The sequence below is a fragment of the Sarcophilus harrisii genome, chromosome 1, assembly GCF_902635505.1.
Source record: "Sarcophilus harrisii chromosome 1, mSarHar1.11, whole genome shotgun sequence".
Lineage (NCBI taxonomy): Eukaryota > Metazoa > Chordata > Mammalia > Dasyuromorphia > Dasyuridae > Sarcophilus > Sarcophilus harrisii.
Genome location: NC_045426.1, coordinates 125,491,456 through 125,505,929, shown reverse-complemented (window position 1 = coordinate 125,505,929; position 14,474 = coordinate 125,491,456). Strand labels below are relative to the sequence as shown.

Genomic DNA, 14,474 nt, shown 5'->3' with positions numbered 1-14,474 from the left:
TGAAGCAAAGTGGTGGTAAGTAACCTGCCCAGGGTCAAAGCTAATCAGTATCTGAGGATGGATTTGGATTCATTTCCTCCTGATTCCTGGGCTACTTGCTTTATCCATTGTACCACCTAGCTGCCCCCACCCCCACCCCAATTAATATAAAACTGCTTTACTGATTGAAGTTAGTACTAGTTCAACAAATATAAATCAACAAAATGAACTCAACTATTTATCACATTGTTCCCTGGAAAACTTAATGAAGTTGAATCAATTTGTTTCTGTGAAAGTAAATTTGAGTCATTTTTGTTTCTTTGGAAATTTAAGGTTTAAGAGCCTATTGGTCATTCCCAAGTTAGTATGAATGAGTTTATTCATAAAATTTTCTTCCCAACATCAAGATGACACATTGAGGCAATGAAATTTTCTGCTGTGGGAGGGGAGACAGACAATTTTGGAACAAGATACCTTCTGGGGTAAAAAGCTAGTTTCTACAAAATGCTGATAAAAAGGGCTTAAATAGCACATGAGGAAGAACAGGATGCCTGGGGACTTCAAGATCAGGGCTAGGATATTTGAGATTCACTTTTTTTTTTTTTTTTTTTTTTTTTTTTTGGCTTGCAATGGCAAAAGTACTCTTTCTCTTCCTATCTAACAAACACTACATAGCTCCCTGCTCTCAGGGCCTAGAACTCCAAGATGTTGTTGGTTGGCCAAAGAACCTGATCACCACCCATAATATTGTTTCTATGAGAAAATGTGTTCTAAATCTCTTATAAAGTTTGATTTAAAAATCTGGGAAGAAAGGAATGAAAGAAAAGAAGAGGGGAAGAAAGAAAAGAAAGGAAGGAGAGAGAAAAGGAAGTGAAAGAAAAATGAAGGGAGAGACAGAGACAGACAAAGAAGAGATGGAAGACGGAAAGGAAAAAAGAGAGAGAACTTGTAAAGTTGGCATCTGCTGAGAGGGTATATGAAATGGATTAGCTTTTCTTTGAGTTAAGGACAAAAGCTTTTCCAAACACACAACATCTTTTGCCTCTTTTAAAAACAAAAAAAAAGCAAACTTCTTCACACACATAACTATAAGGTAGAAAGAAGAAAAGTTAACATAAAATAAAATTGAAAAGGTTTTCTTATAAAACAAGATCCACTTATCACCATGCCTAGAGAGCAATGTTATATGTCTCTGAACTTGGAAACCATCCTCCACTTTTCAGTGACAGAATATCTTTTCCCTTACACATGGGACAAATGCCACCCCACTGCCTCTAGTTTCCCCCATCTAGTTAAAACTAGAGTTAAAATCAGAACCACATTCCATTCCCTGTACGGCATTATTCTGGAAAAGGATGTCTCTTAGTCCTAATGTACCCAGATCTTTCAGAATATAAAATTCTGCAAAGGGAATATATTGTTTTATTGATGAACTCTCCTGATAAGACAATGAATGTATGTGTCTGACTCCTAGATAACTGCAGACTGCCCCATGAGGAAGTAATTTTATTAGAAACAACTCACTTTAATTGCATTCTAGCAGAAGTTCCTCCAATACTGGAGAACCACCAAGTCTATTTATGACTGTAGGATTTGCCTGTTATTACATGCCAGAATCACAATCTGAAAAGCAGAAAGGACTCTAAAGAAGGAAGGCATTCTAATTCTCCAATTCCAGGCACAGATTTATTAAAATCACAATTATATAAGACCATGAAGGATAAACTGAGGTAGAATTAATTCTTATAGAGAGAAAGCAAAGGTAGGAAAAGAGAAGCCATTTCATTTTTAGGAGTAAATAGGTCTTTCAAAAATCAGCCTACAAATGTATGATTAGTAAAATCATTAAAAAAAAAAAAAAAAAGAAGAAAGAAAAGCAGGCAGAAATACTATTTAAAATACTATTTATTCTATGGGGGGGGGGGGGGGGGGGGGGGCGAAGTATAAAGTAAATCCAGCTAAGTGGTACAGTGGATAGAGTGCTGGGCCTGAAGTCAGGAAGATCCAAGTTAAAATCCAAATTGAACACTTACTAGTTGTGTGACCCTGGGGAAGTCACTAAACCTTGTTTGTCTGAATTTTCCTCATTTGTAAAATAAGCTGGAAAAGGAAATGGCAAATGACTCCAGTATCTTTGCCAAGAAAATTCCAAATGGGGTCATGAAAATTACCGAACACACATAAAGCAAACTCAAAGTAATATATTATAGGGTCAGGTTGAAGACCAATGTAGTAACTGCATGTGACTGCAAGGATGCTGGCCAACAAGTAGATATTTAACAAGTGCTCCTACCTGTTCAGAGGAAATTAAGTAAAAATGAAGATTAACTGTAGCAATAGGGCCAACTTCATAGGTTGGCCATTTACTGCACAGACCAGAAGCAATTAAACTATAAAGAAAAAAGAGGTGGAGAGACAGAGGCAGAGACAGACAGAAGCAGAGGCCGAGACAGTGCAAGAGAGCACGAGAGCAAGCTAAGGTCAATTCAGGAGAGCTCTACTCCACGATATATGTTCTGGGTCTCATTCTATGCATCATTTGCAAATGAAACCATAGAAATCATTCTTAAGAAATCGACTAGAAGCTGAGAGGTGCAAAGAATACGTGAAAACTCCAAAAATATTTCAAAGATCTAGAATCATAGGCTAAATGAAATAAATTCCCTACTAAATAAATAACATCTTAGCAGAGAAAAATGTAAAGCTGGGTAGCTAGATTTTAAAAGTATAAATGGAAGGCATGAGAAACAGTTCATTTGAAAAAGTTCTTTGCATTTTAGTGAACTGTTCTCTTAATATAACATGACTTTAATCTTGTACTTCAAAAAGTTAACACGGTCTTGGGCAATATTAAGAGTCAGTCAATAAGCATTATTAAGCACCTATTATGTGCCGGGCACTCTGCCAAGTGATGGGAAATCAAAGAAAGGCAGTTCCTACCTTCAGGAAGATTACAATTTAATGGGGGTAAAATCCCACACAACTAGGGGGAAATGATTAAGCATTTAAATAGTGCCCGCTATATGCCTAGCTCTGTGGAAGGATTTGGCAAATGTTATTTTATGTTCGTAACAATTAGCTATATTCAGGATAAAATGGAAATGGATGAAAGTGCTCTACTCTGCTCAAGCCATTTTTAGTGAGTCCAGGAGAAGTTGACTGGGAAGGCAGACAGAAACTATGCCCTGTAATGATCTGCTGTAAAAAAGATTAATCTGGGGAAGATATCACTTGAAGGTAGAGTGAGGATTATAAGTATCATTAAATAATTGAAAGGGATGTCGTGTGCAAGAAGAATCAGACTTGTTTCCCTTTGTCCCAGAAGACAGAAGCAAAAGCAAGATGCAGAAATTGCCAAGAGACAAACACTTCCCTCCCTAACAGAACAAAGAACTAAACTGGGAACTAAGCTGCCTCAGGAAGAGCTGAGCTCCCCATCTTGGTGGATTTTCTAATGGAAGTTGAGTGACTACTTGCTGGGGATGCTGCAGAGGGGTGCAGGTGAAGGAATGGATTTGACTAGCTTACCTCAGGTCCTTTTTGACTTTTTTTTTTTTTTTTAAACAATTAAGGTTAGAATTACCCATCACATGAAAGTTCTGGAAACTCCGTGCATGATGTTCACAGCAGACTCTGGCCAATCTGGCTCAAGAGATTAAAATTTTGAAAAGCACAGACATATAATCAGTCTATGCTGTGTTAGCACAGGATTCTGCCAGTTAAGCAACATGCAGTGACTACCAGAGACAGAATACTGGGCTCAACTGGAGTATAGATCTCATCTACTATGGCAATTAGATTTTGCTAATATTAAAAACAAGACTACTTCCTTCCTTTCATTTGTATATACAATCACAAGTTGACTACTTATCTAGCAATCTATTTACATTACAGTAAACATTTGATAATTCTGCAGATACAATATGGAAAATAGAAATAGTATTATATATGAAATATGGAACTTTTAAGAATGCTTTTTAAAACTACAAATAAATTTACCCACTCTCTTTTTATTTCTCTAATAAAAATGTTCAAAGCCTAATAACTTCAGTTTAATAACTAGATACAAAGTGAAAACAGATATAACTAAGAATATAGTTGCTATGGAAAGAGAAAAAAAGTGTTGAAAGAATCTAGGCAACTAAAAAACAAATATTTCATTTCATTGGAATTTAATGATGGAGAAAATGTACCTGCAGTATCTTGGGCTGTCACATCCGCTCCGTGTGTAACCATGGCCCTGAGGCACTCCACCTGCCCTCTTGATGCAGCCAGGTGGAAACTAAAGAAGAAAGCACCAAGATCTTGGTTAGTTACAGGTTTCACAGGGAAAAAAATAGATCCCATCCCCCACAAGACTTGCTCTTCTTCCCAGCCTCCCCTGCACTACTGACAAGATAAATACAACATGGTTTCTGCCCTTAGGAAGCAACAATGATGATGGTGGTGATAATGACAATGATGGCGGCGGCTGCTACTATTACTAGCTTACATTTATACAGCACTTCGGGCAGCACTTTTGCAAATATGGACTTTTAGCCTTCCCATAACCCTGGAGATAGATGCTATTATTATCTCCATTTTCAGATGAAGAACTGAGACAAATGTTAAGTGTTTGCCATCCAGCTACTAAGTGTCTGAGGTTTCTTTGACTCCAGGCCTACTTTTTGCTATCTAGCTGCCTCTAAATGAATAATTCTAATGAGTTGATTTTTATTTTTTCAGTCCATAAAGCTTTCTTTTTTTTTTTTTTCTGAGGCAATTGGGGTTAAGTGACTTGCCCAGGGTCACACAGCTGGGAAATAAGTGTCTGAGACCAGATTTGAACTCAGGTCCTCCCACCTTCAGGGCTGATGCTCTATCCACTGCACCACCTAGCTGCCCCAGTCCATAAAGCTTTATTAAATGGTAGGCATTCTGTTAAGATAGCTAGGTGAGGAACACTAAAGTCTGGAATCAGGAAGACCCGAGTTCAAATCCAGCTTCAGATACTTTCCAGGTAGGTGATCCTGGCTGGAAATTTAAAGATAGATGGATTTTTAAAGATAATAAAATTCTAGTAGTAAGAATTTCTGGCCTGCCCATGGGCTATATAGCCTGTAAATATTTGAGGTAATATTTAAATTTTGATCTCCCAAATTAAAGTCTAGCCATATATTTGCTAAGTCATGCTGCTACCCAATTCTTTTGCCCTTCACATTTAGAGGAGGACAGTGGCAGAATGCTCCAGGGCCAAATCCACAGTTGTCTCAGCTGTCCTGCCAATTCCCAGTTCAACACTGCGACAAAGACTTCAAAGGTTAAAGGAAAGAATAGGAGGAAAAAATGGCTCTCTCTTCACTCCCAACCTGCCTTTTAGTCTGATTTTTCTTGCACTCATTCTTGGTGACAGAGAAAAGGCTCTAAGGGGTTCAAAGACCTTTCCTAGCCAACGTTCTCTCAAGTTACCATCAAAAAAGATCATAAGTACCATAAGCAGATGATTAATACTCTGAATACATGAGGCATAATTCCTTTTACTTTATATGAATATAAACCAAATTCCTTACTTTAAAGTGGCTATTAAAGGGATGCTATCATGGGTCCAAAACAATCATCTTGGCAAACAAAAAATGCAGTTGTATTTGGGGCAGGCTGGAATAAAAAGTTCTAAGAACAATTCCAAGGCTATTCCAGACTATCAGTAGCAGGATGTAGGTGGAAAGAAATCTGGGAAAAACTCTGAAAGAATATTGGTCCAGATTTTTTTGGATCCAATTACTGCTCATATCTTCAAAGGTTTACAATAAAGCGCCTTAGGAGGGCCTCAGAAGTGGCTTTTCCAGAAAAGCACATAGTTTCTTGGGACCTGCAAGAATTAGTATATTACTATAATCACTGCAAAACTAATTTATAGCCAGGGCATTTCCTCATAGGAGAGGAGATTGATAACTTGGTACTTTCATACTATTTTCTATCTCTAGTCTGAAGGATAGGGATGGCTCCCTGAGAGCAAAGCAGTATTCTGATGTCCCTTTCTCCAATACATCATTAATTATATAAAATATAACAAAAAAGAATAAATACATGAAACTATTTTATGAAAGTTTTTATAAATAAGCTTCAGAATTTATTAAGGCTGTCAAGGTTCTTTGGTTCACAAAGGGTTTTCTATAAATTTAGTGTTCAGGAAAATCTAATGGAATAAGTAGAAGCTTTTTTTCAATTCCTTAAGTTGTAAATTTCTCTTTCTTGGTTAAAAAAAAAATAGCTTAAAAATTGGAAACAGAGCTAGAAGAATGAGGGAATATTGAATAGTAATGGAAGAAGAGGGTAGTAGGGCTGTGCTAGAGAGAAGACCCATAATGGACTATAGTAGGGTGGAGAGATATGTCCCATTTTCCTGCCCTTTAACTTGATGAATACACACCTACTAGGGTAATGTCATGGCCCTAACTCCAAACAGATTCTTTTTTTTTTTTTTTTTTTTGGACAAATATATAGATAAGGAGAACTAAGTATGTGGATAGATCTATGTTATTGTCCTTCATTTTCAGAGGATCAATGACATCACAGTTAATGTCTTGAGTAGGAACCAGATTTAAGTGAGCCAGAGGCAAGAAAAGTTGTTAGCTTCATTCTCTCTTCCAGAGTCATCAGTATATAGTGGCAAGACAAAAGTCAAGACGGCCCAGGATGGAATAGGTGACCTTGGTATCTTTGATGCACCTTTTTTAAATTTTTATTTTATTTATTTTTATTTTAAATTTCTTCAACATTAACCCTTGCAAAACCTTGTGTTCCAATTTCCCCCATCCCCACCCCTCCCCTAGAGGGCAAGTAGTCCAATATATGTTAAACATGTTAAATCCAATATATGTATATTTATCCAATTATCATATTGCACAAGAAAATCAAATAAAACCAGAAAAAAATGAGAAAAATATGCAAGCAAACAACAAAAAGAGTGAGAATGCTATGTTTGGTCCACCCTCAGTTCCCATGGTCCTCTCTCTGGGTGCAGATGGCTCTCTTCATCACAAGGTCATTGGAACTGGTCTGAATCACTCTGATATACTTTGATGGCTACTGGAACAAATTGTTCTTATCCACCCATTCCATCAGGGGAAAGTCTACACAGTTGGGGTGGACATCCTCCTAAATCACCAACAGGCAAATGAGAGCCCTAAAAAGGACTCAGAAAGCCCTCACACGAGAGGAGCTAGTTCTCCTGGACACCCCATGGATCTATGTAAATCTATAATCACTTGTGGGAGAAAAAAAGCCCAATATTCATGGGAAGGAAAACACTTTACACACCCACATATAAGCACACACATAAAGAGACATGAATGTATGTATAGTACCATCTGCAATGTTTATTTCACAGGAATGGTTTCTAGGACACATCTCACAACTGGCAGGAAGTTATAAGCATACTTCTTTCCTTAACCAGTTGCTCCAAGACAGAAGAGTGGATCCTCTGCCAAGGTAGACAAAATTTTATGAGACATTAAGAAGCATCCTTTTAACCAACTCAGATTATGTTTAAGGGACTTGTTTTGCTTCCACTAAAGAAAAAGAATAGGTAAACTTGCAAACACTTTTCTTTATTCCTTATCTCCTTACTTCTTTCCATGAGCAGAGAGGTAGAAAATCTAGGGAGGTAAACACTGGCCTATTTTTTACAGTTCTGAAACACATCTAAAAGTCTAAGCTTTCATTTAAAACCTAAATTTGTAAAATAAGTATTACCAAACAAAACAGATTATTCTATGAAAGGAGTTACTTGACAAAGTCTTTAAATAAACAGTATTTTTATCCATTAACACACCCAATTTGCATAGAACCTGATGCATTTCACTACTGACCTCCCCACTGGAAGTAAGTTCAGTATGTATAATTTCAAATGTGTCTATACCCCAAAAGAACACAGATTTCACTCCTTGAGAGATGAAGATCACAGACCCTCATACGTGAATAGGCAGTTTTATGAGTTTTGATGACTGAAGCAACTTAAAAGAATTCTCCAAGATACGTTGTACTTATGATTGAGTCAGGATCAGTTTATTGAGATAGAACTGGTTAAAAAAAAATACAAGCTTAGAGTCTTAGGGACTATTAGCTACATTTTCTAGTGAAATACAATTAAGCAAACTGAGTGTTCAGGTTACAAACTAGCAAGTGTCTGAGACAGGATTTGACCCAAAGAGTCTGGTACTCCTTTCATTTTGCAATAGACATGCATATGCAATTAGTTGAGAAAAGACACTCCCCTTGCTTAGCCCCTTTCATGTTCAGTTTTATAGGTAAAGTAAAGAAGTGCCTACTTCAAACGGAGGAGACTGATCCTTGATTAGTTTTCACTCAGACTGCTTTTTGGAAGCTATTATTTTGGATGAAATTTTAGTGCTCAAGATTCTAATATATACCTATCTCTGTAGAACCTAGAGAAATATACCTGTTCTCAGACTATTTAAAGTTTAATTTGGGAATTCAAATGAACATATGTGAAGAAATTATGTGTAAAGGACACACACACATCTAGATTTATGTCAACATTTTTCCTTTCCTCTCTATTCACAGAGCCTCATTCAGGCAGGAAGTAGAAAGAAATGAGTTTCTTACCATTCCCATCATAGCTCCATTCATCATTACTCTGCATCATTTTGGTATTAATATGGACAAGCTGCATTTGTGTCATTCTGAACTTGAGTTTTTTTATTAGATTGTCATTATTCATGTTTTGATTAAACACGGCATAAAAGTAGGAATTATGTCTTATTTTTCAGTTATCAGTATTAATGTATGGCCAGCAGGATTCTTAATAAATAATGAAAAATTTTTATTGAGCATTTAGTATATGCTATTATTCCTGAAGGACTATTCCTGAGTACCAGTTACAAAGAAAAGTGAAATTAGTCCTTGTCCTTAGGAAGCTCAAATTCTAATCAGTTGTTAGCCAAGAATAAGAGACATTATTAAGAAAGGACTATATGAAGAAAACATATTTCATATCTGCTTATTTCATATATTTCATTTGGATTGACATTTTCAATTATCGGAAAGCTGATAGCTACCATTAACACCCATGATTTGTAAATGATTTGTAAAATTAAACATGATTTCAAATAGCAACCTAAAAGAGGTTAAAAGTAGAAATGTGATGTCACACGACAAAAAAATTTCTCAAGATTCTAGGAAAACCATTTACTAGAGAAATGATTGTGTAAGTTATCAGTAAAGAAAGGAAAAAATGTCAATAAAAGATGAATGGACTTCCAAGAAATCCAAAGACAATGTTGAACTCTCATTCTAAGGAGACCTGCTTTGATATAAAATGTAGGTTTAAATAATGGCTCTGCTACAGTTTGTGTAATTTGGGGCAAATAACTTTACCTCCCTGGTCTCAGTTTTATCATTTTATTTTAAGACAGGGGATTTGTACTAGATGATTTCTAAAATTCCTCCATGCTCTAAGTTTATGATCTAGAAAGTTATTTCAAATCAGTTATTTTCAGAACTTATAGTTGAGCTCTTAACATTTTGACAGCTTCATTAGAATGATAACACTCAAGAATGGTTTGGCAAAAGCAATGACATTATAATTGACCTTCAAACTGTGAACCAGAACAGTGCCAATTTTTCATGATATCTTCATGAAATCTGGCTGTGGTGTTTATGGAGAACCTCAATTAGGCAGTAAGAAAAGATGGATGGGCAAATGACAGAAGGTAGGGTTTCCTTATATTGTGCTAGCCAGTCTTCCTATCCACAAAAAATATTACTAATCGATAAAGAGGTGCATTTTTTTTATTTTCAATAGTAATTTTTCCAAATATATATAAAGATAATTTTCAACATTCACTTTTGTAAGACTTTGTGTTCTACATTTTTCTCCCTCTTTCTTTTACCTCCCCCCTTCCCAAAACATCAAGCTATCTGATATTGATTAAATATGTACAATCCTTTTAAACATATTTCCATATTTGTCATGTTGTGCTAGAAAAATCAGGTCAAAAGAAAAAAAAAAAGGGGGGGGGGGAAGATAACTATATTTTGCTCCACATTCACAGTAAAGATATGCAATTTTAATCCTATTAAAGACCAGAGGTAGCTGTTATTGTTTGTCCTTCCTTGTCTAAGAGGACACCACAACATCAGGAAGGTGATGCCTTGACATGCAGGTGAATTGGATTTAAGTGAGGAAAGACTGTGGAGGGTTACCTGCCTCATTTTCTCCTCTAGAGCCATCCGGGTCCAGTGGCAAGACAGATCAAGACAACTAGAGTTGGTTCTGGATGAAATGGGAAACCTGGGGTCTTTTTAAACTAAGATTGTCAACAGGTCTCAATCTGATTGAGGGTGCACCCATTCAGTGATTAAGGCTAGGTGGTAATTGAGGCAAAGAATCTCCTCTTTCACCTAGTTGAAAAACAATCCACCAAAAACTAAATAAATGAATCTGGGAGGGGGAGTTTCTCGCCAAAGCAAAAATGACTTATTTTCATTCAATCTGAGGACTCAAACAAGGACCAACTGAGGCTTCACCTAGGACTTATTGGTGGCTAATGAGAATCAGATTGGTTTTGATTTAAGGCCTGGTCTTTAAGAAAGAAATCTAGCCAGTAAACCCCAAGGTCTTGGGAGGGTTCAGAAGTAAAAGAGAAAAAAAAATGAGGTGCAATTTAAATTCCATTGAAGACCACAAAAATGCAAGCGAAAGCAACTCTGTGGCCCAACTTCATACTTCATGAATTTATAAAATATATCTAAAATTGACCAAAATCAATGTTAATTGGTTATAAAAAATCAGAGACACTAATACACTGCTAATAGAATTTTAAGTTGGGAGTCTCTTTGGAGATCATTTTGGTATTACACAACTAGAGTCACAAAAATAATCACATTTTTATTCAGTAATTTCTGGGAATGTATATAAAGAATACTGAATTTTTTATAAAACAACTATTCAAAGATAGATTGATATAGTTGTCTTTTGTGTGTATAGTTAGCTATTGTTATTGAGACCTGGTATGACCCCATTTAGGATTTTCTGCCACTTCCTTCTCTAGGTCATTTAACAGATAAGGAAACTGAGGCAAAGGGGGTTAAATGACTTACCATGTAACTTGGAAATTCAGACCTGGCAGTCAACAGGTCAAGGTCAGAGGCAGAAATCTGTCAATTATCTGCAGAATGCTTGGTAATTGAAAGAGTAGCTAAGAATTGACATCTTTTAGGGAGAAATTCCTAACATGGGAATCAATTAATTAATTGTAAATTATTTTATAAAGGCTTTGATGGTCTTCATTTGTCAGCAGATCAATAATTCAATGAAGATAACATCTCTTCCAATGACAGGAAGGTTCTTGGGGCATCTAAGGGGTGAAATGATTACCAGGGTACCAAAGATGCAGCCAACCAGCGGTGGGGGGGGGGGGAAGAAACACCTCAAGCTCCCCAATACCTTTGGTTTCATGGACAATTTTCAAAGCAAAAGCCCCACCAGAGTCAATTTCATAGAAATATTTCAAGGAAAAAAAAAAGCCAGTCTGTTTTGGATTTAATTGTTAAACAGAGTATTTAGCTTTATACTTATAAAAACTCAGCTGGAACTCTTCAAGAGAACCAACACAGTTAAAAAGCCCAAACAGAACAGCTTGCAGATTTACATAAAACTACTTTGATCCCTTTTGCCCCTTTAATGATATTTGGAATTTCCATGCTGTGACCCAGTCCCTTAAGCAGTTCCCAAGGTTTTCTCTTGGTGATTTCCCAAAAAAATATATCATTCTATTGATCCTCCTCAACCAAAACAAGAGAAAAGGGACCAGACTGAGCAAGAGGAGGCAGTGGCAGGTGGGGTTTTAGCAATGTCTCCTCTTCCCCCCCCCCCAACCCCCCTTATTTAACAGCAGTTAGAAGCTTCTGGAAAACTGCAAGCACTCCTGACTTTCTGTAAGCACTTCTAGAGTTCTCAAATCAGGGAATGTAATTCAAGTGTCAAACAAACATGGCCTGCAGAAGAGATTTCATTTCCTACAAACCACTTCCCTACAAGCTGTGCAAACTTTCCCTAAACAAACACCTCAGCACAATGTGGGATTGCTCCAGTCCTAGAGTCATAAAGGGATTTGAACTTTCACTATGTAAGAGCCTAAAGAATTATGATCTAAGCAATTTCCTTTTATTTTTCATACAGTAACTCATTCTGGTTTCCTGATTATTATATTCAAACAGACACTCAGAGAGGGGAATTAAAAAAAAAAAAAAAAAAAAAAAAAAAAAAACTTCCTTTTTCCAAAATGCTCAGTCTCTCAAAGAACATTTTCATTCATATCAAATCCTACCAGAGTAGCTCATCCACTTCCTTTTTATAGGTAAACATTGATGTAGAACTGGACACAACCTCAGAAATCCATTCAGTTCAATTCCTTCACTGTACAGTTGAGGAAACTGAGGCAAGTTTTGACACCCTCACCCCCAAGTCCTCTGATGCCAGAACCAAGTGCAGTGTAAAAAAAAAAAAAAAAAAAAAAAACAAACTAAAAATTGTTTTATTGTTTTCCCTTTTCCCACCTAGTTATACATGTACTTTAATTTTTTCTTACACATTTTCCTTACACATTTCTTTATGAACTATGTTGGGAGAGAAAAAACAGAACAGGAAAAACTTTGAGAGAAAAAAACAGAAAAAAAATGAACCCAAGTGCACTTTTCATGAGTAATACCATGCTGTCTACCCTAAGACAGCGGCAGAGACTAGGTTGGAAGAGACCTTGGAGATCACTCAGCATCACTCTACAATTTATATACTTTGAAGATTTACAAAGCAATTTTCTTGGGCTAAGTCTTGAAGGATCATATAAATGTGAGTTGAGGCTACCATCTATCTAAAAGAGGCAGGTTGCTGAAGATAAAATGTGGATTCCTGGGACCTGCCTTTGAATTCTGGGTCTGCCACTTATCACTCCTACTCATAGAACTTTGGGCCAGTCTTAATCTCTTGGGATCTTCAGTCATCTTATCTATAAAATAAAGAAGTTGAATTATAGGTGTTTGAAGGTCTCTTCTGGCTCTACATCTATAATTCCACTCATCCTGGCAGCACCTAAACACCAGAGTGTCAAGTGAGAAACAGTTATTGCTGTTTAGTCATTTTAGTCTAATCTGGAGCTTTCTGACTCCCTTTGGAGTTTTCTTGGCAAAGGTTATTAGAGTGCTTTGCCATTTCCTTTTCGAGATCCTTTTACAGATGAAGAAACTGAGGTAAACAGGTTAAGCGACTTGTCCAGGGTCACACAACAGGTAGTACCTGATGAATCTTCTTGACTCCCAACTCAGTGCTCCATCCATTGTGCCATTCAGCTGCCCTATGTGACTGCATAGACATTTATATCCACAGATTCCTATCTCTTTAGCTAAAGGTGTTTTTCATGTTCTATTTTTTAAGATAGACATTGGCCCGAATAAGATTTTGAAAAGGGTCCAACTTTCCATTCAAATTCTGATCTAATTACCTAAAGATGTTAAGTCTAATACCTTCTAGCTATCAAAGGCCTTAGAAAACTACTAAATTCTATTCTACACTTTGGTATATGGCTCTGTAGACAAATTACTGAACAGAGCTGGCTCAGAAACAAATCCCCTGGAGGGACCAAAGTGCTGCCCTGGATGGTACATGACAAGCTGCTGTCAATGTTTTTCCAAAGCAGCAGTAGCAGCAACTTTAATCTCTTCACCTATTGGAAACCAATCTGGTGGAAAACTGGGAGACAGAAACATTTGTTAGCTTTCCAATTTGAGCCACTGCTGCTAAGAGAACCTGACATTTATAATAAATGATGGCTTTTTTTTTAAAGGAGAATTAGAGGCCTTAAAAGCACCAGCAAAGGGATTAATTCAAAGTTATTCATCTTGATAGAGTGGTAGGGTCAGCATCTCTTTGTTCAATAACTAGCTCTGGGAACTTAGTGGATTAACAGAAGCGGTGACAGAAGAGGCCTTAAAAATCATCTAGTCTTATAAACCAATAAATCTAGCACTGACACTTTTCCTTAGGTGTGTAAATATGGCCAAAATTACTTATTAATCAGACACAAACCAGAGAGCAACCACTTTACAATCTTTACAATCACTGCTGCTCAGATTTGTCCTTGGAGTTTGAAACATAGAGAATGCTTTACATCCTTTAGTTAGTAAACCTCTTGGCAATGGTCTGAAAACTCTGATCCTATACTGAATTCTGACCCATAACAAAATGCTTGAGACACAAAAGGGTTTTTGATAAATACTATCCACCTCAAATAGGCAAATAGTCTGAAAAATTCTTTTCAACAACAGACTGCAAGCTCTCCAAACTTGTCCGCTCAATCTGCTGGAGGTACTTCTTCAATTCCCCCTATTGTGTCCTCCAACCAAAGAAACTCCCCTCCTCCTTACATTAAACCTCCTGAAAGAATCTGGCAGAGAGGCATGAGCTCTGAACTTGGAGGCACAAGAGCCTAGCTTTC

General features: G+C 36.8%; 1 protein-coding gene across 8 annotated transcripts in view; it reads right to left on the bottom strand.

Moving 5' to 3' along the window:
• Positions 1–14,474, bottom strand: part of RAI14 (retinoic acid induced 14) — a 157,660-nt gene that overhangs the window by 23,173 nt on the left and 120,013 nt on the right. For all 8 annotated transcript variants that reach the window (XM_012541460.3, XM_023496147.2, XM_031963945.1 and 5 more), the window contains one exon: positions 4,173–4,261. In XM_012541460.3, coding sequence (XP_012396914.1) covers positions 4,173–4,261 — 89 coding nt within the window. The remainder of the gene's footprint in view (positions 1–4,172; positions 4,262–14,474) is intronic.